A 21,835-nucleotide genomic window follows, 5' to 3' on the forward strand; every position below is an offset into this window, starting at 1 on the left:
GCATAGTATTTCCTGCATCCAGTCTAGGAGCTCATACTGGTACAGTGCAGTGGTGTTCTTTTAAGGAGTCCTCCTCAGAAGCAGTGCTTTGCAAATTTTTAAACTGTGACTCCACACAATTTTTTTTGTGAAGAAGGGAGAAAAGGCACTTTATCCTCTGAGCAGCTAAAACTTATGTTAAGTGTGTAATATGGTTGTATTACTTTGAACGTTTCTGTTTTCCTTGTTTATATAGATGTAATTGCATTAGTTTAAAAGCAGGTTTTTTTTGCAGTTGTTTCATSGATTGTATTTTTGCTGTCTTGAAGACCACTGGTTGAATAGCTTTGTATTCTAGGGATAGATAATCAATGTGTTTATGTGGTGTCTTCCCAAAAGTTAATTAAAAAGAGAAGATGTCAGTGGCAGAGGTGGCAGAGGGGGTAAAGAAAAAGAATATAGTGCAATTTGCATTTAATTAGAAAGGAATAGATGAAAATTTTCTTCTTGTAAGTGAATTGGATTGTTTTAATAATTCTTGTTTGTTTGTGATCTAAGATGCAATCACTGAGGGTGTGCTTTCCTCTAGAGTAAAAGCAGTCATTTCCATGGTAGTTATGGCTGTGATGGTTTCACTGTTGGAAATGGTCATCCTCTTGTATCAATAGGAGATCACTGGGCTCCCTTAAGGCTTCAGTATCCTTTTATAAAACCTAGAAAGAAAGCAATAGATAAATTTTTTTCTGGGATGCTTTATTTATCCAGAGTTTCATAATCTCTGTGTCTGTTGCAACAATTTGCCAAAAAAGAAAGAATCGATCATGTTCATTAAACATAAAACAAGCTCTCGACCTCATTTAGTAGTGATGATAAATGCTAATGCTCTTCCACTGCTATTTAGCACCAAGGAAAAGTGCAGAGGTTACCTTTTATCATGTACCTGGGTGGAGACRTTGTCCAGACTTTTACTGTTAGGTCAAGGTGGTAAAATAATTTATAGCTACTAGGTCAYGATCACTTGACCCTTTTTATTTTTGATGGCTTGTATGAACTGAAAAGTAATTCTAATACTACTGCTGAGTTCCTAAGAGTTGGCAGTGACTGTGTTATACAGAAATAACAGCAATTTAATAGTATATATAAAATGTTATATAGCTGTCATTGCTATAAGAAATTTGCACATTTTTATATAGACCACTAAATATATGTAGAAGTGTATATTCTTGATCAAAATACAGAGATACTTACRTGACATAGCACAAGTACTGTGATACTTTCAAGCTTTGTCAATTACAGAAGAACATGACTGATTACCCATCACACCTTTTCACTGAGAATATGTAGTAATTCCATTCTGACACTTCTCAGCCTGCTCAGGTTTTCCTCATAACTTATTCTCAGAGTCATCTGTTAGTTTATCACACCTTTTAATAAATTGCATTTGGAAAATAAATATGCATTTTTGTAAAGACATTATTAAATTCTGATTATCTGTTTTCTCAGGGTTAAAAAAAGGCACCTGCAATTAGCAAAACTGCATTTCAGCCATGGAGCTCAAATACACAGAGATAACAAAACAAGAAGTATTGCAACGTATTGTGTAGCTAAGGGGGAAAAAAMCCCCACAAAATAAAGAGGCAGAAGGGGGGGCCAGGATGCTCTTTCTCCTGAAAGAGGAAGGTTGGGGGTCTTTGTCTGAGAGGCACCTACTTCCAGCAGATTACCAGGTAGGGAACAAACTTTCAGGAGTTATGTGTCCCCTTATACCTTCGTACTTGTCCATATGTGCATGTTATGAAACATTGATTGCATTCAGAACATAAAGATAAAATTCAAATATCCAAATATTAACTGTAGGGGTTGAAATATRGGTGAGTGGTCAGGGAGCCTCAGCAATGTACACAGTCATCAAGACTYTAGAAAGTGGTGATTTTAATTAGGGAGTTTATTGGCTAAACATGTTAATAAAATAAAAATCACYGAGGGCTTGTTTTTCCTTTGCTATCATGGTGTCAACCCTCAAAAGTGTGCCAACAGCAGGAAGCTCACCAGCAGCAGGCTCTGTTTGGTCAGACTTCTAGTTTGGACTTTCTCTGCAGCAGAGAATGGGGTCAGGCATAGAGGATGAAGCRTTGTTCATGGTTGGTATAACTGTACCAGCAAAAGTGCTGCCATGCAATTTCAGGTGCTGCAATTTCTTTGCCATATCACTGATAAAAGTTGCATCCACATAAGCAACACTTTATCAGTGCTGTACAAATCAGATCTTGTCCTCTTGGGGCAGCACTTCCTCTGAACCTTGGGAAMCACTTCCTCCACTCAGTTCTGAGTGCTGAATTTATCAATGGTACACAGTGGTCTCAGTAATAGTTGGAGAACCTGGCTCTAAGGACGCTGCCTCTAAAGACTAAGCTTAGATTTCTGTGATTGAACACCCGATAGTGATGTTGCTTACCTTAGCTATTAATGAGTACAGAGAATGCTARCAGCAGTCATGTGCCATTAAATTAACACGGTTGTACCAGTGCCAGGCTGAGCTGAGTGAGATCATGATCAAGTCCTTTAAGTTGTGCCTGGATTGGGAAATCAGTCTGGGCCCAGGCACGGGAGGGGTTTGGCCTGGCTGGGCATACTCTGCGGTGTAATTATTTACCTGGAAGAAACCAGGGAAAGCTCCCACTGCAGCCTGTTGGGTGTGGCCAGGGGGTCCTGGGGAACACAGCATTAACAGCACACCTGAATGTGGCACCTGGAGCTGAGCCCAACTAAAAATAGCTGTCAAGTGAAGTCAGGGGCAGGTGTCAGAGACAGCTGTGCACAGCTGGACAACACCTTGTAGGGAGTCCACACATAGCTGGAGCAGGAGGTGGGGACTAAGCAGGGTTGCCACAGCACTGGAGAACATCCATCTAAACCTACCTGCAATCCAGCTTGGCACCTGATTCCTGCCTGTAGTGCTGCCTGGCTGGTCACGCAGTAGGCTTGGCTGATGCTGTTGTTTGGGGGCTCAACTTGATTCCTGTAACATAAAAGACCCAGCACTGCTGGAGATGTCCTGACAGGCTTCCCTTTGTCCCCAGGGGCTGCTTCTGGATGGCCCATCCCTTTCGTACGTCCTTTGTCATACTTGCATGATGCATGGCACGTGTGGAGATATCTTAGATTCCTTTGGACATTTGAAATGGCTCTGGGTGCTTATGTTCAGGCAACAAAATTTCATCCTAGATTTCTATTGGCTATGATGACAGCTTTATTATCCAGCTAATGTACAGACAATTCCATTGCAGAAGTGAAATTTAAATGTGGGAATCTAGAACTCAGAGTGACATATTAGAAGGGAACAATAGCAAATAAAAGAGTAGCCTCAATTGAAGTAAATGTTCATTTTAAATGGTTGTATTTGTAGATACCTGCGGTCAGGAATAAGGAAAGCAGTTGRAATACAATGATTTAATTGATCTGCTATTGAAGGAATTTATCTATCCAGATAAAATGAATTCATGTGTATCAGCACTAACAAGCAGAGCTGTTTGCATTTGAAATCTTAGGAGAAACCTAACTGAGAAACAGCCAAAAAAACAAGATTTATAATCTGGATTGCTAGCATTGGTGATCCTGTGCTGTTGCTAGACTAGCMGGTATGAATTTCAGGAAATCCAGCGTGGATTAATCTTAGACTTTAACTTCTCAGAAATCTCAAAATGCCTTGAAATTTTTGACCAGCACTTATAGTACATGAGCCAGTGCATGCAATTTTGATTTTCATCCTTTATGAAGTGCCATGTGTATCTCCACACATCTGTAGATATTCCCAGTAATAATTGTACAACATCAAGCTGCCTTCACTTATGAAGCATTCATCAGGAGAAGGTAATTTGAGGTCAGTAGTGGTGCACCAGTATAAAGCCAGTCACAGGTGGAATACAGTTGTTTCCTCAGAATTTTTTCATTCATGTCAAGAATCACACTTATGCTTAAGTGGCTGCAGCACTGGATCCTGTGAGTTGTGCACTGGATATTTTTATTACTACTTTTAAGTGGTCACTTGATCAGGAACTGCTTGAGCAGGTCACTTAGAGGAATGTGAGATTATCAGTCCAGTTTCCTCTGTTTTTTGTGAAGACAGGATTAAGTTTTTTCTTTCAGCATTATTCAGTGCAGTTTATACATCTAAGCCTAAAAACACACATCCTTCAGCAGTGTTTATTGTACAGCAGAGATTAGTCTGGCTGTCATTTGGATCGCTACTGTAGGTGGAGTCCTGCAGAACGAAATCAGTCCTCTGCAAATGTTATTGCTCAAGATAAGGGTGTAAGCAGCAGATTATGAGATGACGTGTGACGTGTCCTTCCCTCAGTCTAAAAGTACAGGATCATGGTATGAACTTTGCCTGACTGGTTATGCAGAGAGTGTGCTCACATTTGTAGCTCTTATGGAGAAGACTTTGCGAAACAAAAACATAAAATGACTCTCATGAGCTCCTTCCTCAGCCACTGCATATGTGGAGACCCTTTACCTGTGTCTGATTCTGAGGTAAGAAACTTTTTTRACCTGTGACTTTGCTGTTCAAACTTGGCGGGGCTGTGCTTAAGCTTTGCTGAAGCTGTGTCAATGCACCAGCCAGGGAGTGACTGTCTACTGAATTGATTACACTGTTAAAACTTGTTCTGAACAAAAATCTGTAGACACCTTGCAGTTTTTGCTTGAATGACAGGTGTCATGCCATAGAAACAAAAATATATTATAAGTACTCTATTTAGAATAAACTTCATGCTGTAAGTGAAATAATTGAATGTAGAGCAATGTGTGATGTTGATTATTTTTTCATAATTGCAGTAATTGACTGTTTATTAAGTCTGCTTACTGTCCAAAGTGTTTTCATACCATGAAATTAATCTTAAGATGTCTTTCAAACAAAAGCAACATCAGAGCACTGTGTCATGTGGCCAAAAAAAGACTCATTGGGTTTGTAGTAGCCTGGCTGAAAATGGCAGGTGAAGAAGAAGATGGAAGTCTCCTGTCACAGACATCATTGCAAAAGGCTCTTTCTGGGCTGCATGTTTGCTTTGATTTTGCAATATCTGAATGCCTTCATTTGGTCTGAAACAGATGAGGAAAATATAGTTTGAGAGAGACACAGCAATGCCTTTCTCTTTTGGAACACTTATTAGCCTTCTCTGTTGCTTTTCTATTTTTCATAAAGGAGCTGGGAAAAGCCAGAAAATTGGAAATTTGAGGAAAAAGTGAAAATAAATTTTTGTGTGCAGCTTTTTTTTCTGAAAAATTGCAATGGTTTTGCTAGAAAAGATTACAAAAATATAACTTCAACTGTATTGAAATTCTTAAAAATGTTCCTTCTAACAAGTATTTCAGCTGAGGTTATTTTATTTCCAAACTCGTAATACCATTGCAATTATGATACTCGCAGGCATTAACCTCTGTGAGACAGATGTTGTTWAATAGGAACAACACACTCATTTTCCAAGTGTCCTATCTAAACCCATAATTTTTTCCTGTGTTTGTGCTATAATATAGCTCCGATTGTAATCTATATGACTTTAACTTCCCTGAGCACATGGGAAGTGAACTTCTCCCTTCCAAACTGGATTAACTCGCTCCCCCAATTCACTTCTGGCTGCAGAATCTCTGGATCTGACCAAGTCGGAGCGAGCRGTAGGAGGGAGTGTGGCTGCCCAGTCTGGTGTCAGCTTACAGTTACGTKGATCTGCAGCAGTCAAACTGCTGTATTGCTGTTTGCTTTCATCAGTCATAGGTGAAACAGAGAAATGTCATAGAATGSGTTGGCTTGGAAGGGACCTTACAGATCAGCCAGTTCCAACCCACCAGCCTTGGACAGGGACACCTTTCACTAGACCWGGTTGCCCAGAGCCCCATCCTACCTGGCCTTGGACAATACCAGAGTTGGAGCATCCACGGCTTCTCTGGGCAACCTGTGCCAGTCCCACACCAGCCTTATGGTCAAGAATTTCTTTATAATATCTAATCTAAACCCACCTTTTTTTTCAGTTTAAAATTGTTGCCCCTTTTCCTATTGTTACAAGCCTTGGTAAAACGTCCAAAACCACAGCTGAATTATTTTTACTCATATTACCTATAATAKGCTATGTGTGCATGGGAAAAAGTCCTGTGAGCACAGACCTATCTTTCCAARATACCATTCCAKGAATTCAGTGAGGTAATCAGTGAGWTTTTAGTGTTATTAGTCTTATTTGCCAAAGAGGTTGATTATAGTTGGGTGTTTACCTTACTCATCACAAGCATCTTGATGTCTCTCCTTTGCAAAATTATCTCTTCCTGAATTGTTAATTGCGTTTGTTGTATTTATGATAACTCTTTCTGTTTTAGAAATGTTAAGTTGATCTGCCATATGACAAATTCACAAATTATTAACTGCTAGAAAATTTTGTGGCTTATTTGACTTGTTCACATTTAAAAAGGTTGTTTCTGATGACCAATGGAAGAGRTCCACATCCCAGGATGAAGAAAAGGCAGACTCACAAAAGGTCACACCCAGGAAATGGGGYTCTGGAAAAAGATCCCGGCCCAGACCTCTCTCAGACTATGGCCAAATGTCGATCCGAAGTTTCTCTATACCAGAAGATGCAGTTGCAGTGGAGTCTCAAAAGATAGACTGCATGGATGGAGAAAATCAGCCAGGACTGGCATCTGTTGGGTCTGTGATCCAAAGCARTACTGTAGGCTACCACAGAGGGCGAAAAAGAAGACCCATCTCYGTAATAGGTGGGGTCAATTTCTATGGAAACGATCCAGTAGAAGAGAGAGARAATCTGCTGACACAAGTAAGATAAACAGATGTGCTCTGCAAACTGCAAAAGACCCTTTCACTTCCTTGTCTCTATCTTCAGCCTAGAAAATAGAATGGATGCTTYCTTCTCTTCCTTCCCTTTTGTCCAGCTGACACTGTGTACTTAGAATACTGCTTTCCTGGTCACTAATAACTTTGTCTTCTTGATTAAAAAACAATACAGCATGGAACAAACCTGATACTGACTTTGGGATAATCTTTTCTGTCTTGTAAATTAACCTGATTTCTTTCTTGGCATGGTCATTTTCTCTCATTGTGTCTCTGTAAGGGCTTGTTTGTGTGTAAGACGGTTGTGTGTTTAGTCTCCTTACAGGGTGTTGGGCCTGAGGAACAGAGGAGTACAATCAAATATGATAATAACACATAATTTATTTATCTTTCAAATTATCCAAAAGCAGGCCATTTAGCCTTAGCATTTGGCATTAGCAGTGGTGTTCAAAATCTTGGCATTGGCATAGCACAGATAGCTAAAACTAATGTAGACATTGCTTGAGGAAACTGGTAATAAATTGAGAAATTAATGAAATTTAGAATCTAAGAAAACTGACAATATGAATACAATTCTGTTTATGTACTACTAAATTGATCAGGTGAAACAAAGCTATGAAGCCTATAAAAAAGCAGTGTGTACTTGAGTAGCACCTGTATTTGYCATCTCTGTTGGCTTAAGTAAAAGAGTGGGAAATTAAAAACTTCTGAAAGGTAAAAAAGGGCTCCTTTCTCCTGGGAGGTAGTGCTGAGCAAGTATGATATATAGAGGAACTTACTGTTGTGTTGGTGGTCGTGACCCCATCTGTCGCTTGGTTGCAGAACTTCAGGCCCACAGACTTTTCTAAGACTGCACTGGTCAGGTGTTTTTCACTTTCCAGGAAAGCTGGAGGACTTCCACCTAAAACTGTCAAGCTGATAAAGCAACAGAAAAAAAATAGTATTTGCATCCTCAAAAAATATGCTTTTGGTGATTATTAATGAAATTTAAGTCCTCTTTCTCCTTCTCCACTGCCACTTCCTCTCCTGCTGGGAAGTTTAATGGTACTAAACTGCTGAAATAGTGGCAGGGTTTTCAGTTTCCTGCGAAAAACATTTTGTAACATAAATATTGTTATTGTGTATGACTCATTTTYTCTTTTTAAGTCCCTGATAAGAAAATACATCTTGATGCAAAACCCCAGCTGAAGCTAATGAACCTTTTATCCAGGCAAAGGCTTTTGTTTCAAATCATATATAATTAAGATATTTTAAAATTTTATCTCTTAACTTGGAGGAAAAAAAAGAGGAAAAKTATGGTAATAAATTTTAGTCCTTCTTACTCAGCATTAATAGATGGATTTCAAGGAACAGGAAGTACTGTCAACTTGCTGTACTGTGGAAGTGATTAAACTCTCCACACCCTTCATTTAATGCTAAAACCAAATTGATCTCTTTTCAAACCTTGTTCGCATCAGTTTAATAGTGAAGGACCATGCATCAAGGCAGCTACTTGAGCTGACTCTTGCCATGTTCCAGTGCTGCCATGAGAGCTTGGCTGAGGTTAAATGAGCACATTGCTCGATCACTGTGGTCAAGACAAAAAGTACGGGGCATTCCCAGCAAGGGCACTTTATTAAGACAAATTGTGGCCTTACCAGGACTGCCATGAGTAAAAACACATCCTTCTCTGTCTGGGAAAGGGATTTCAGCTGAGGTCTCATAAAAAAAATTATAGTTGCCCAGAAATGAATAGATTTTTTTTTGCTAAATCAGCCAGTTATTTGATGTAATAATTGCCATCACTTCTATTAGTTATTTGATACAACAGTCGGGCTTTTGGTGGTGTAGGATCCTGGGACACTGATAAGGCACTTYGGAAATGAGGTTTGAAGATGAGGTTGTAGATAAGTCATATTCAATACACATTGAGTTTTTTGGCAGTTATATTAAAGAGTAAACTTGTAGCTGGAATGTAAAAAAGGACTCATGAAGGACTATATGCACTAGAAGTATTTTATGTGGGGCTGTCAAAGACTGCTCTTCACACTGGTGGTTTTTTTTTTTAAAGCTTTGAAAAGCCATGGGAATATTTGAAAAGTGTAAGGCTAATTTCTTCTTTGTTGTATTTTGTTTTGGTCTGACAGCTTAAGTGTGAGAAAACTTTTTCAAACAATAGTGTCATGGGTTTCGTAACAAAGCGTCAAGAGACAATTCATTARAAAAACATCCCTAATGTTTCAGGTTACCTGATAGAAAAATGGGAACAACTGAACAATAAGAAAAGTTCTAAAGATGAGTTTCTCTGAAGTTCATGTGCTGAGGCCTGGCTGTTTAATGTTGAATGCTTATGCAAGCTAAATCAGCCTGATTATGGAGTTGTTCAGGGACAATCTAAAATCAGACTCAATTTGCAAATAAAACTGTAGGTTATCTAATCATAATTTAGCAAATAAATTATTTATCCAAAGAAAATGGCTTTGAGATAAAATTGCTGCAAACTTAGTATTACCTCTTTTTTATGAGACCCCTGGGAATTCAAAGCAGAGCATCATTTAGACAATTACTGCCTTATTTATTTTACTGACAAGCAGTACATTTATTTGAGGAAAGCAAAAATCCACCACCTCTGCAGGAAACCTGTTCCAGTGTTTTACCATCTTCATCCTAAAAAGCCTTTTAATTATATCTAATCTAAATTGACCCTCCTTCAGTTGGAAGCTATTCCCCCTTGTCTTATCACTAAATGTCCTTGTTAAAAATCCCTATTCAGCTTTCTTGTAGGCCTCTTTGGGTATTGAAAGGCCACGGTGAGGACTCCCTGGAGCCTTCTCTTCTCCAGGCTGAACAACCCCAGCTTATTCATCCCAGTCTTCACAGGAGAGGTGCTCCCACTTACAGATTGTCTTCAAAAAAGATTATTACAAGATGAAAATTATAGAGCATGTCTGACCATAACAGAAGGCTAAGGAGTTTTTAATGTAACAGAGGACAGTATGTAATAAAACTTGTTCTGTGATGCTGGTGGACACGGTATGCAAGGTTTAAGCAATGCCACTTCAGCATAGGGGATTTTACTGCCCGTGTAATTACCTGGATTATCTGGAGAAACCTTACTTCATGCCTGAGCTATGCTCAGTTGGACTTGCTGGTAGCTTTGCTAATACTGGATTTTCCTGTTTTCTCGGTAGCCTGTGACACGGCCACCCGTTCCAGCACACCAGGTGCCCCCATACAAGGCTGTTTCAGCCAGGTTCCGGCCACTCACCTTTTCACAAAGTACCCCCATCGGCCTGGATCGGGTGGGACGGAGGCGGCAGATGAGAACAGCCAACGGTAAGATGAGCCAGTGTTTTTAACTTTGTAGATCAGAAAGTCCCAGGCTGAGCAAGAATTAGAATGTAGTATGGAACACAAAAGGGTGCAAAAAACTCAGTGACAAACACCCAGCTAAGTTGCTTTGTTTTGTGAGTTTCTTACTAGAAGCTGCTGTCCTCATGTGAAACCTTTTTTTCACATCTACTGTTTGACATTGCTATGGTTTATTGTTCTGTACCACTTACACTCCTGTATTTTCCACTCTCTATTCATATACGTGCCTGAAGACAATAGATTATGAAGGAAGTTCTAATATGCTTGAGTTCATATCTGAACTCTAGCACACTACACATGTATTTTTAATTTTCTGTTTGCCATGCATTCCACTTTACCTAAATAGACAAGTCATAAATAATCTAGCTTGTTGGTGAGTGTAGCCCAACCAAGGCTCTGGTACGAGAGGTTCGGGTTCTTGGAAAAAATTGCCTTTTTGGATGCACTGCCCTTTAACAGGCTCGCTGATCCTGTGTAATTCTGCTGTAATTGTTTACTCTTAGCATGCAATGCTATGTGGAGTTAATAGAAGTAGCCTATTAACTAGTCTAGTAGTAGTGGAACATTTCTTCACAGGTGAGATCAGAAGAAYCTGGGTTAACACTATTTGTGTTCCTTCAGACACTGGCAAGAGTTGGAAATAAAAGCAAGATTTTTACTTTGTATCTTTCACTGTTAATTGTGAACAAAGCATTTTTGGGCACCTTCGCCCTGAACCTTCTGGATCAAGGCTTTCCATGATTGAAGTAGGAAACTTAACAAATAGCATTTTCAATGTTTATTAAAATTAAATGTATGTTTACAAGTCAGTACTTGGCTTCTATGGTTCTTAGCTAAGTTTTAGCTGCAATGATTTCCAAATCCTACTCAAAAATGTTTTAACTACAAATTAATTCATGTAAGAACATGTAAAAACTGAATTCTCCTGTCCTGAATAGAATATGAAGTTTTACTCAGGAGGTTCTCTTCAAGAGGCAGAGTTGAGAATTTCTATCTGTGGCCATGAGAGGGACTTGTCCTTTGAGATAAGCTCAGTTGGTTGGAGCACAGTGCCAATAATGTCAAGGCTGTGGSTTTGATTCCCACATGAGCCATTCACTTAAGGGCTGATGMTCCTTGTGGGTTCCTTTCAGCTCAGAATATTCTGTGATTCTCAGATATATTATCGTGCTGGTTTAGACAACCAGCAGGGAATTAAACTCCAAATAAGCCACTCACTTTCTCCCTGCCCCTTTCAGTAATGGAGGGACAAGAAGGAGAAATGACAAGATAACAATTTACTAAAATCATAATGACAATAGCAAAAAGTATGCAAATAGACCATGCCCTACCCATAAAAAAGGGCATTTACCACTGTGACAAAAAACCCCAACACTTCCTGAAGACAGTGCCTGGTGTGGTGTCCAGACAAAGACAATGTAATGACTGTTTCTGCATCCAGGCTGCATGGTATGTGGGACACAAGGCAATATGTCAAGGGCAGCTTCCCCTGCTTAACATTTTCCTCCACCCCAGTCCCAAAACAACGAAGGAGTAGGACAAGCAAACCTCTTGGAAGCTCGATCATCCACGTTGTGCCACACTGCCCCTTGGACTGCTCTGTTTGCTGGTTCAGTTGTTCACAGCTGCCTCTGACACTGATGCTGCTCCCCCCCGCTTGGCTCAGTCYCTCACAGCTGCCTGCAGCACCAGTGCCACTCTGCTCAGCTCTTCTGGGGCTTGGGCCCCATGTGGCTCAGCTGGGCTTGGCTCCATCCRCTGCCTCTCTCTCTTGCTTTTTGTTCCCTTGGAGGGGGGTCTCAGACTCATCGTCGCTGTCCTTCAGCACTGTCTTAAAGCTGTGACTTGAAGGAATGGGAAAGGGATCGACAATGGTGGSGAGGGACTGGGTCTGCTTGGCTGATCCCAATACCCTCTCCCTGGAGAGATCCAGCAAGATTGCAAACTTCAGTTCCCAGCGCCTCGCTTCTTCTGCCAAAACCATGCCCCCAGCAATGATGTGGGTGATATGGAATAAACTGTGATAAAAGCCCCACCCCCTTTTCTCTCTAACCRGRACAATYACACATRCTCTATTTGTATTTTSCTTTTGATTTMTATTGTAGTAAAATACTGGGAACTTCTTTAAAACCCATGTCTGGAGTGTTCTGCTATATACATCTTAGCATACTTAATGATCCAGATCAGGCACTGAGGCAAATTAGACAYATAATGCTGCAACCCTGGCTGAGATTATGTAGTATCTCAGTTCCTGRTTCCAGAAGGACCACTCACAGAATAACAGGTCTGCCACAAGGTAGTTTGGAAAAAAAAGAGACTCTTGTATTACCACAGAGTAGGAATTTTTTTTTTTCTATTTTTAGGGGTTTTTTTAATTCATGTTTGGAAACTACACTAAATAATATTAGTTACCTAGACAACTGTCTGAGAGCAATATCTTTCCRGGTATTTAGCTTCTGAATAACTGGTCTCCTCAACATTAGCATCAGGATGACAAATACACAAACCAATTTCTGCCACTTTTCAGGACAAGGGAGCCAAAGCAACATTGATTATGTTAGGTATGAATTTTATGATACCTTACAGTAAACATAGAAGTGGAGCAGGAAAAGCTTCTGAAATCAAAATTCTGAAGGTAAGTGGGGMGTATCGTGGACTTCAGAGTTTGAAAGCAGTGGCAAAGATCTGATAAGTAGCACAAGAAGAAAATATAAAACTGACTGGTGTCACACATTCTGATCTCTTTCCCATTTTCTCTTAAATCACAAGGCATTTCCTTGTCTTTGAACATGTGAGAGTTTTTTGTTTGCYCATGCACAGTGAAATTTGATAGCACAAAAGCCCTTTATTATAGAAAGTAATTCTAAACCCAAGCACTAAAACCAGTGTTACYTTATTTTAGTTACTTTGTTAAAGCCTAATACACAGCATGCTGCCTTCTTATAGCAATGGCAGATAAAAGTGGTGATGTAAATTTTTAGAAAAACAGCTGTTAGAGGACTGAATCATCTTCTGTAGGCAACAGAGTGAGAATCAGACAACACMAGGGAAATTCTTCTTGAGACATGGCAGCTCTTGCACTTAAAGGGTTACAAGTTTAAAATTATGCTAAAGTAGTTGCCTATTTGCCATTGCACAGCGATTTTTATAAGCATCTTAAAAATGAACCCATCTTTTTTGCATATTTTTTGTGAGACTAAAATTTGGCTAAATTCATTGGTGAACTCCTTTAGATATGTTCAGCTCTGAGTAGGTAGGGTGGGATTCAGCTCAAGTTTAATTCACCTAAATTTARTCTAAATGTAGGTCCCTATATAAGAGTTAATCTTTAGTACACCTGTTAGAGGCAGTGGAGAACTAGTGCTTGATTCAGTTACCCACCCCAGGGTCTGATGTTGGGGGTGGAGTGTCTGCCTGCAGCTGGCAGACATGATGGGCCTATGGGACACATATTTATTTCTTCAGTGGCAGCTGGAGGCCAGCAGGGTATCCAGAATAGTTATAGTGGTGCTAAGTAACTATATTTAAACAACTGATCTAAGGCCCTTGTCCTGGCAGTCAATGAGGATTAAAGTGSAACTTTTGTATGGTGGATTGCTCTCAGCTCTTTTAACTGGTACCTGCTGRTGTAGATGCTTTATTCAAACATGGATGCCAGCATTTAGATGCACAAATTTAAATGTCTTTACTTCAAGTAGTAAAACCAAGTAGGTTTCAGCCTGTGTGCAGCACAGCTCAGGAATGACTCAGGACAATGGATGGTTTTCTTAGGGAGAGAGTTCATGAGTGGAATCAGATGTTCAGTGTCTGCACGAATTATGTGAGAAAGGAGGTATAAATGAAATGGTAAYTCTTGCTGGTGTGCTTAATTATTCACAGTAATAAAAGTGAGACAGGAGGCAGTGCACTGGCGTCAGGTGTTGGTAAAGGCAATGTAGCGCATGTGGAAGGGAAAGGAGCCTGATGTGCTTGCAGAAGTATGGACTTTGAACTGGATATTGCCATTCAGGAAGAGATCCTGCAATCATAACAGACATTTAAAGAGTCAGTGCAGTGCATAGTAACAGTCAAAACAGTAAATWAAAGGGCAGAAGTTTGTAGGAACTGAATAGAGAGCAAACAGAAGGCCCAATTGTGCCACTGTTGTGTGTGGGGGCCATCTCCCTGTTCCTTTCCATCCCAAAAGGCATTTTTTACAGGGGACAATACAGAGAAAAGCAGAAGGACAAGAAAATCGACTCAGTGTGTGTCTCTGGGAGAAGYGATTAATGTGGCTTAGGCTCTGCAACATGGAAAAAAGGACAATAGGAGAATAGAATTCTGTTTGGCATAAGAAAAATGAACAGATAATAGTTATTGTWTCCAATAATTTGAAAACTAAAGGGCACCAAATGAAATCACCAGAGAGCAAGTTCAAAATAAAAGATAGTTTTCACAATCTATAAAATTAAACTATAAAACTAATTGCTACACAATATATTTCATATCTGAACAGTTAAAAAATTCAGAAAGTAGTTTGAAAAATATAGTTCATTAAACACAAAGCTATAATTTGTGCCCCAGGAGGGATCTGACTCTGATCTGCAGATAACTGGAATTTAGAGAAGTWCATCAGAAAAATGCTATCACACACCTCATCTATTTTTATATTCCTCTCTCTGGGCATCAGCTACTGGCTGCTGTCAGAGAAGTGGTTGGGGGTGATCTGTGGTCTGCCCCAGGATGGAGGGTTCTATGATACCAGAGTGTATCTAGAACTGAATTTTCTTGAGGCAGATAACTTAGCTTTTAGCAAGTAAGTGCTACCCACAAATTTTTCAGAGCGCCTTGTGCAGTGCTTCAGCCAGCTCAGCTCAGATTTGGAAGAAGTCACTGTGGACTGCCACTATAAAGGGCAGCCTTGGTCTCCTCCTGTCCCTGCCTGATCTACAAGGAAATGAACCCGCCACCACCTCACCCCAAATGTATTTTTGTGATGGTTCAGTTTGTGGCTGCACAGATGCCGGTGTGCCCATGCAAAAGAGAGAGAGCAGACYCCCCTCCATCCCAACAGCATCCCACAGTGGCATTAGGTTAGTCATTGGGGAAAAGCATGTGGTCTGTTCCGTTCTGCAAAAATCAGGCTACAAGACTTTTTGTGGTTTTTTTTCAGAGGCTGTTTTTAATGTGTCTTGTWAAAGAGCTGTATGAGGTTTGATCTGGTTTTCCTTTGGCAGTTGAACTGGTTTTCCAGGGTGTGTAGAAGGTTGAATGGCAAAGGACTGATGCTGTGACTGATTAAAAGTGTGAAGTTTTCACTTACAGGTCTCAGGATCATCAGCACTTCAGTGTCATCAGTGTCACTTATGTTTGCTGGGTAGTTTTTTTTTAATGGTTTGTGCCAAGAAAAATGTTGTGTTTGAAGATCTTATGTAGTAGCTTGTTTTTACTGTGCTGTCCAACTAGAATCSTTGCAGCAAGAAATAATAGGGAAGTTTGAGAGATTCAAAAGATAATTCCTGTCAGTCTCCCATGCGGCACAGCACAGGWTTTTTGCAGGAAGATGGCATTAGTATTGCAGGGCAATGTTTGGCCTTTCTTTCTCTGTCTGAGGCAGCTGGGGAAAACCCATGTGATTTCAGTGGCTATTGACAAGTTTCKGTGTGCAGAAACGCCTCCAGGGTTTTGTGAACACATCCCCGGAAGAGGCAGTYCCCAGTCACAGGACAGGCTCAGCTRAGCAACAGTTWGCAGGTAAAGAAGAAGCCATAAAGTTTATGGGGCTTTCCAAACTGTAAATATAGTGCTGTGTACAGACATGGGTGKAAAAAGGCTTTGCTCTCTCCTTATGGGAGCAGCTCTTGCCTTTGCTTCCCGTGCATGGACTGATCCAGCCTCACCGCGGGAGGACTCAGTTGTAAGGGTGAAGAATGCTGGCCCACGATGAATGAATGAGGTCGTGTTCTGGCTGGGTCAGACCCAGAGAAARATGGATGATTTGAGTGTTTTTTCTTGCTTCATTCCCTGTTTTATGGAGCAGCTGAATTAAGTTTATAGTTTCAGTGAGAAAATGTCTTCCTCCCCTCCTGTTTTGCTGGGAGTGCTCTGCTGCAGCCTTAACACTTGCGCGGYTTGTGCTCTAAATAATGATACAGCATTTGCCTATAAGGCAGGAGAAGTTGTGCAAAAAATACCTTAATTGTTTACTTCTACAATTACTAGAATTTTAACTGGTGTARGATGACAAAGACAGACCGATACTCTGAACCGTGTTGTAATACGAGGAACTCCCAACTCCCATCGAAATCGTCTCTCCCTTTGGATTGCAGTCATTTGAATATAGATTGAAATCGCATTTAGCTGTTTTAATGAAAAACAAATGCACTCCTTGGCTTGCTCTGTTCAAGATGTTCAGGCTCTGTGGGAGCGGTCTGGGCAGCTGCAGGCGCAGCACAGCCAGGGCCAGGCAGCCAGTTTTTTGTTTCTTTTCTGGAACTTCCTCCCTAAGGGCACCCCATGATGTCAGAGAGCCGGGAGCCAGGCTGAGCGGCTGAGTGCACCGCTGGCAGTTCCCAGCCGGGCTCGGCCTCGGAGGAACTGCCGGGAGCAMAAGGCAGCGAACGGGCTGCTCCTCTGAGCTCTGGAGCCTCTTGTGATCCTCCAGCAGCCCTGTAGGACTGAGCATCATCACCTGTTAGAGGTCTGGCAGCAGCATGGTAGCCAGGGGGGCAATGGCACGATTTTGGAGTCTGGAGAGCCTTCAGATGGGTACGTGTGAGTAGAACACACTCGCTCTTGCTTTTTTCACTGTGTTTTTGATTGARCTGATAAGCTGTGACAGTCAGGGGGCTGGACTCTGATCACACTTACTCTGTGTCATCATGGGAACCTGCAGTACTGGTGAAAAGCTGCTAGGAGACCTGCATCAGACCCAGGCTGTCTTTTAAGTTTTTTGCATCCCGTTGGTGCAACCGGGAAAGCCGCACTCCTCCCTCTGATATTTCTGTCTATACGATAGAGGAAAAGATGAAGAATGCAAGTGACTGATTTCACTTGATTCTACCCTACAAAGTCAGTGTAAGCTTCTTGATTTGGCAGAGTGACAAAAAGCTTTCTGTCCCAAAATTATAGTTATTTTTTGGCTGAAGCCATATGAATTAGGTTATTTTGATGKGCCATTGTTACTGGAAAAGCCGTACAAGCAGTACTTACAGTACAGTGAAACATATAAAGGATCTCTGGGATCAATTTTTTTGATATTGCTTTATAAGATAAAAATTGATTTAATGAAGTCTTTATTTGCGTATTTTTTTAATAAAGCATTTTCTGTAGAGTTTGCAAGGTGTATTTTAGAAGCTTATTTAGAAGCTCAAATTTATCAGTTTGTAGGGAAAAAAATTGGATGTTTTAAATAGGGACTCTGCATCATCTCTGCTTAGGCAGATTAATGTAAATATATATTTAAAATTCTAGGGAGTGAAACAGAATGGTTAAAGAACCATGTTCTGTTGTATAAAGAGCATGATATATTTTTCAATTTTTAATGGAAAGGAAAATCTCTTGAGTTTTTTTTTGAATCTGTGTAGTGATCTGCTTTGATCTCTCTAGCAAATTAATACTCAGATGGGTGAAAATGCTGGTGATGGTATGTGTGYCCTGAGGAGGGGGGTTGCAGTATTTCTCCCACTAAAGTAAATAGCAGATGGCAGAGGAATGCCTAGTGGTAGTGGGTGTGTGGAGTAAAGCTGAGAGTCGTATCTTTGTGATTCTCACCCATCTGGAGCCCAGAACTCCACAGGGAGGTGGTACCCAGGTTTGAAGTACAGCAGAGAAGAGACAGTGTCAGGGTCTCGCTGCTCAGACCTGCTGCTTGTTGGAATTGTCAGGTTCAATAATTCTGCTTAAAAGGTCCCTTTCCAGGCACTCAGGAGTAAGAGCTGCTCTGTTGACTGTGTGGCAACTTAGCTGGGACACACTAACCTTCAGCRAAGGAGCTCAGTGCTAGCAGCCTATTCTGAATTTTACATTTTACTTTTAAATGCATTTTTGAGCACTGTACGATCTTCAGGCTCTAGTTATTCATAGCTTGGGCTTGCCATAGGAATAAATCTTTAGGAGTAAATTAACAAGGACCAGACAGTGCACTCAAGCACAGGGCCACTGGTCATGAATGCTTCTTGATCCCAGGTGGTTTGAACATTACAGGTGGCTTTCAAAGGCAAACCCACTTGGACAGGGTCCAGCACYGAGCTGCAGTGTGKGTGTGTGTGTTCCTGAGCTCAGCCCCCAGTTCTCTTCCTCTGCCAGTGCAGAGGTGATTGCCAAAAGGATATTGTCGCCCAGCGGTGTACCCCAAATGGGTTTTACAGTTTTATACAGTAACAGTGTTTCTCCTGGCTTATGTGGCTGGGTAAAAAGATGAARCCCATCTTAGTCCTGGCCCCTCTTTTGATACAAAACTGCATCAAAAGATAGATTTGCCTCTTTGGTCAGAAAATGTACAGTTGTCAAACCAAGAAATTTTTGTGATTTGGGACAATTAGAACAGGTTTTTTGTAGGGCCATTACACTGTGTCTGGACTTGCTGTCCYCTTGAGCCTTGCTGCTGCCACAGCCTCTCCAGTGCAAGGCTTGGGCTGCACATGAGGCACCCACCCCTGTCTCAGGGGTAGGCAGGGAACCATTGAGTGCTTATGTCCCTGCAGGAGATGTGACAGTGTGAGGGCACCCAGACTGGGGGTGGCAGTGTCCCCACTGACTGCTGGGGGCTGCTGGGRCTCTCTCACCTGCCACCTGAGAAATGGCATCAGGGCCTCCCTTCTGATACTGGTCATTTGAGGTTTCCTCTGGGTAAAAAATAAGTAAGAAATTATTGTAGTTCTGCTTTTCTGTGTACATAAGTCTCTCCATTTTATCAGCTGATAAATGAGAAAATTCTGAAGAGTAAAACATATTTAATGACGGAAAGGTGGTTTTCCTGAGAGCTCTGCTGCCCTCCACTTCTGATGTTATTGTTTTATTCATGACAACAAAGGCAATTTCTCAGCAATTCCTCTTGCATTATTGTTTTTCTTTGAATCATAAAAATGATGAAGCAAACAGCTGTTGCACTTTTGTTTCAGTTGCTGCAGATGGTGGGACTGAATCTTCAGCCTTAGTAGATGACAATGGCAGTGAGGAAGATTACAGCTAYGAGGAGCTCTGCCAAGCTGCTCCCAGGTACCTGCAGCCTGGAGGGGAACAGCTAGCAATTAATGAGGTAATGTCCGGGGCTTTGCATTGCTGGAATGTTGGGACAGGGATGGAGGATGCGGAGGGATGTTTTCCACAGGTCTGAGATTTCATGGTCATAAAAAACTCAATGGCAGTAGTCAGTTTCTTTGGGAAGCATTTTTGTWTGTTCAGTGCCAAATACCTTTTTGTGGATAAAACTTTCTTTTGTGCTCTCATTAACATTGTTGTGGTTATTTTTCAGTAAATAGTGATTTCATCTTATAACCTCTCTCAGTGTTTCTTCCACTATAGGAAGGGAGTGGAGGAAAARGGATAGATTGAGTAGGTTCAGTTTTCTGTCTGGGTTTTAAACCATCACAGACTGTAACTTGTTACCCTATGTAACTGCTCTGGAGCAGGATTCTAATTGTTTTCACTAATTAATATATGTATAGAATTCTGAAAATCTGAAATTCTAATTATATCCTATAACAGGAGTAGTAGTAAGTATTCTAGTGAGCTATTTTTATATCTTTGTAGTTTATAAATACTTCATAGTTTACTTTTTGTCCTYCACAATCTCATTTTCTTCCTATATTAGCTGATAAGCGATGGCACCGTCGTCTATGCAGAGGCTCTCTGGGACCATGTCACCATGGATGATCAAGAGCTGGGCTTCAAAGCTGGAGATGTCATTAGAGTTCTGGAAGCTTCCGACAAAGACTGGTGGTGGGGAAGAAATGAGGACAAGGAAGCCTGGTTTCCAGCTAGCTTTGTCAGGGTAACTCCTTTGCTTCTTGCWTTTGCACCACTGCMAGATTCCTAGCAGTGTGCAACTGTYGTCATGCACTTACATTTCAKACCTGATCCTCAGCATGTTTATAGCTGAACATCAGTGGTGCAACCCCTAATCAGTTCACAAGGGAAAAGCAATAGAGAATCACACCCTAAGACCTCTTAGCCACTCTGACACCTTTTACTGTGTCTTCTCCCTTTGTAATCAAAGGAATTTCTCAAGCAGAGATTACAAGAACAGAAAGCTCAACCAGAAGTCACCAGGGWAGACAGAGAGGACACAACAGGAGGACAAAACAGTTCTTGTAAGGGTTTGAGGAGAGCATTGTTGCAGGGATTTCTTGGTAAAATAGGACTCATTTTATTATCAATGACACTGTAGAAAGCTGGTTCACAGTCTGAACTCCAGTCAGAACTCACCCAGACWAATGACAGTGTAACTCTCAGATGGTATAAAATTGAAGTATGTTTTAGAAAGTAGTTTGAACTACCTTTAGAGGACCCGTTATGAAGCTTGGGCCACACTTCATGAAGTACTACATGTACAAAGTACCAGAGGTGGTTCTTCCCTTTCCCCTTCCGAGATCTCCTGACAACATGGGCAATAAAACAAAAGTCAAAAAAAGGAGTGCTGCTATCTCCATTGTACAGAGGGGGCACAGGGARACTATTTCAAAGTAGTTGAGTTGTCTACTTTTGTAATTTTTACCCCWATGCTTACTTGGCCAAACACGTCAACTATTAGTAAGGGTCAGAAATAAGCTAGAGTCTGARAAGTACATGAAGAGCACAACATGATCTCTCTCAAACACAGTGAGTAGAAAGCCATGTAGTTAACCAGACAGAAACCTCAACACTTTATCTGAATATGCAGTGAGTGCRTAGAATTTGTGAAACCCCCTCTATAAAGTAAGAATGGGAACATTTCTGAATCCAGTCTTTTCTTAAATGTAAGAAGTTTACATCTTGTAAAACTTTTTGCTTCACTCKAATTGCTTTGTTTGTTCTGGCTGCAGCTGCGAGTTAATCAGGAAGAAGTGCCAGAAAATTGTAGTAGTATCCAGGACGAAGAACAAGATTCAGATATGAGCAAGCATCGCCAGAAAATAGCTGAAAACAGGGATCAGATGAGAACCAATGTTATACAGGAAATTATGAAAACAGAACGAGTCTATATCAAGCACCTCAAGGACATCTGTGAGGTATGTGCTTTACCCTGAGGATATTCTGCTGACCTAATGTGAACGAGTCATTCCATATAAGTTGAGAAGCAGAGTGGTTTCTCATATCAAAATACTCCCAATTGTACTTCTGAGGCTGTCAGTCAGACCCTCCTTATTTCGTCTTACAGCTTTCCTCTATGCTGACTGCCATGAGCCATTGCTTCCTTTCTTTTAAAAAAACTTCCATTTTTGACAGTGAAAAGGTGCCTCTCTGACTGCTATTTCCCTAATAAATGAGAGAAGGAAGTTCAGTTTATTTAGAGCTTTTTTTCACTTGGTTTAGATAGAAAACTTAGAATAACTGTAATAAAATAATTTACAGTTCAGTGACAAAACTTCTTGAAAGTAACTTGGAAAGAGTGTTTGCTGTGTGTTTTTTTTCCCTGGTTTCTTAAATGAGATTTGTACTAGATGTTTAGAAAATATGAAGAAATCTAAGGGTGTTTTAGATTTACCTTGC

The 21,835-nt window shown here is 40.8% G+C and overlaps 1 protein-coding gene across 5 annotated transcripts in view; it reads left to right on the top strand.

Annotated features, from left to right (window-relative positions):
- Positions 1 to 21,835, top strand: part of SPATA13 (spermatogenesis associated 13) — a 71,674-nt gene that overhangs the window by 34,884 nt on the left and 14,955 nt on the right. For 3 of the 5 annotated variants that reach the window (XM_057366724.1, XM_057366725.1, XM_057366723.1), the window contains exons 3-7: positions 6,438 to 6,800; positions 9,985 to 10,129; positions 19,267 to 19,403; positions 19,959 to 20,138; positions 21,169 to 21,354. In XM_057366724.1, coding sequence (XP_057222707.1) covers positions 6,438 to 6,800; positions 9,985 to 10,129; positions 19,267 to 19,403; positions 19,959 to 20,138; positions 21,169 to 21,354 — 1,011 coding nt within the window. Of the gene's footprint in view, positions 1 to 4,217; positions 4,513 to 6,437; positions 6,801 to 9,984; positions 10,130 to 16,757; positions 16,913 to 19,266; positions 19,404 to 19,958; positions 20,139 to 21,168; positions 21,355 to 21,835 lie in introns of those variants that run through there. The other 2 variants (XM_057366726.1, XM_057366727.1) reach the window with 2 other exon arrangements.

Source organism: Malurus melanocephalus, unplaced genomic scaffold (assembly GCF_030028575.1).
Source record: "Malurus melanocephalus ecotype Western Australia unplaced genomic scaffold, MMel_1.1 scaffold_70, whole genome shotgun sequence".
Taxonomy (NCBI): Eukaryota; Metazoa; Chordata; class Aves; order Passeriformes; family Maluridae; genus Malurus; species Malurus melanocephalus.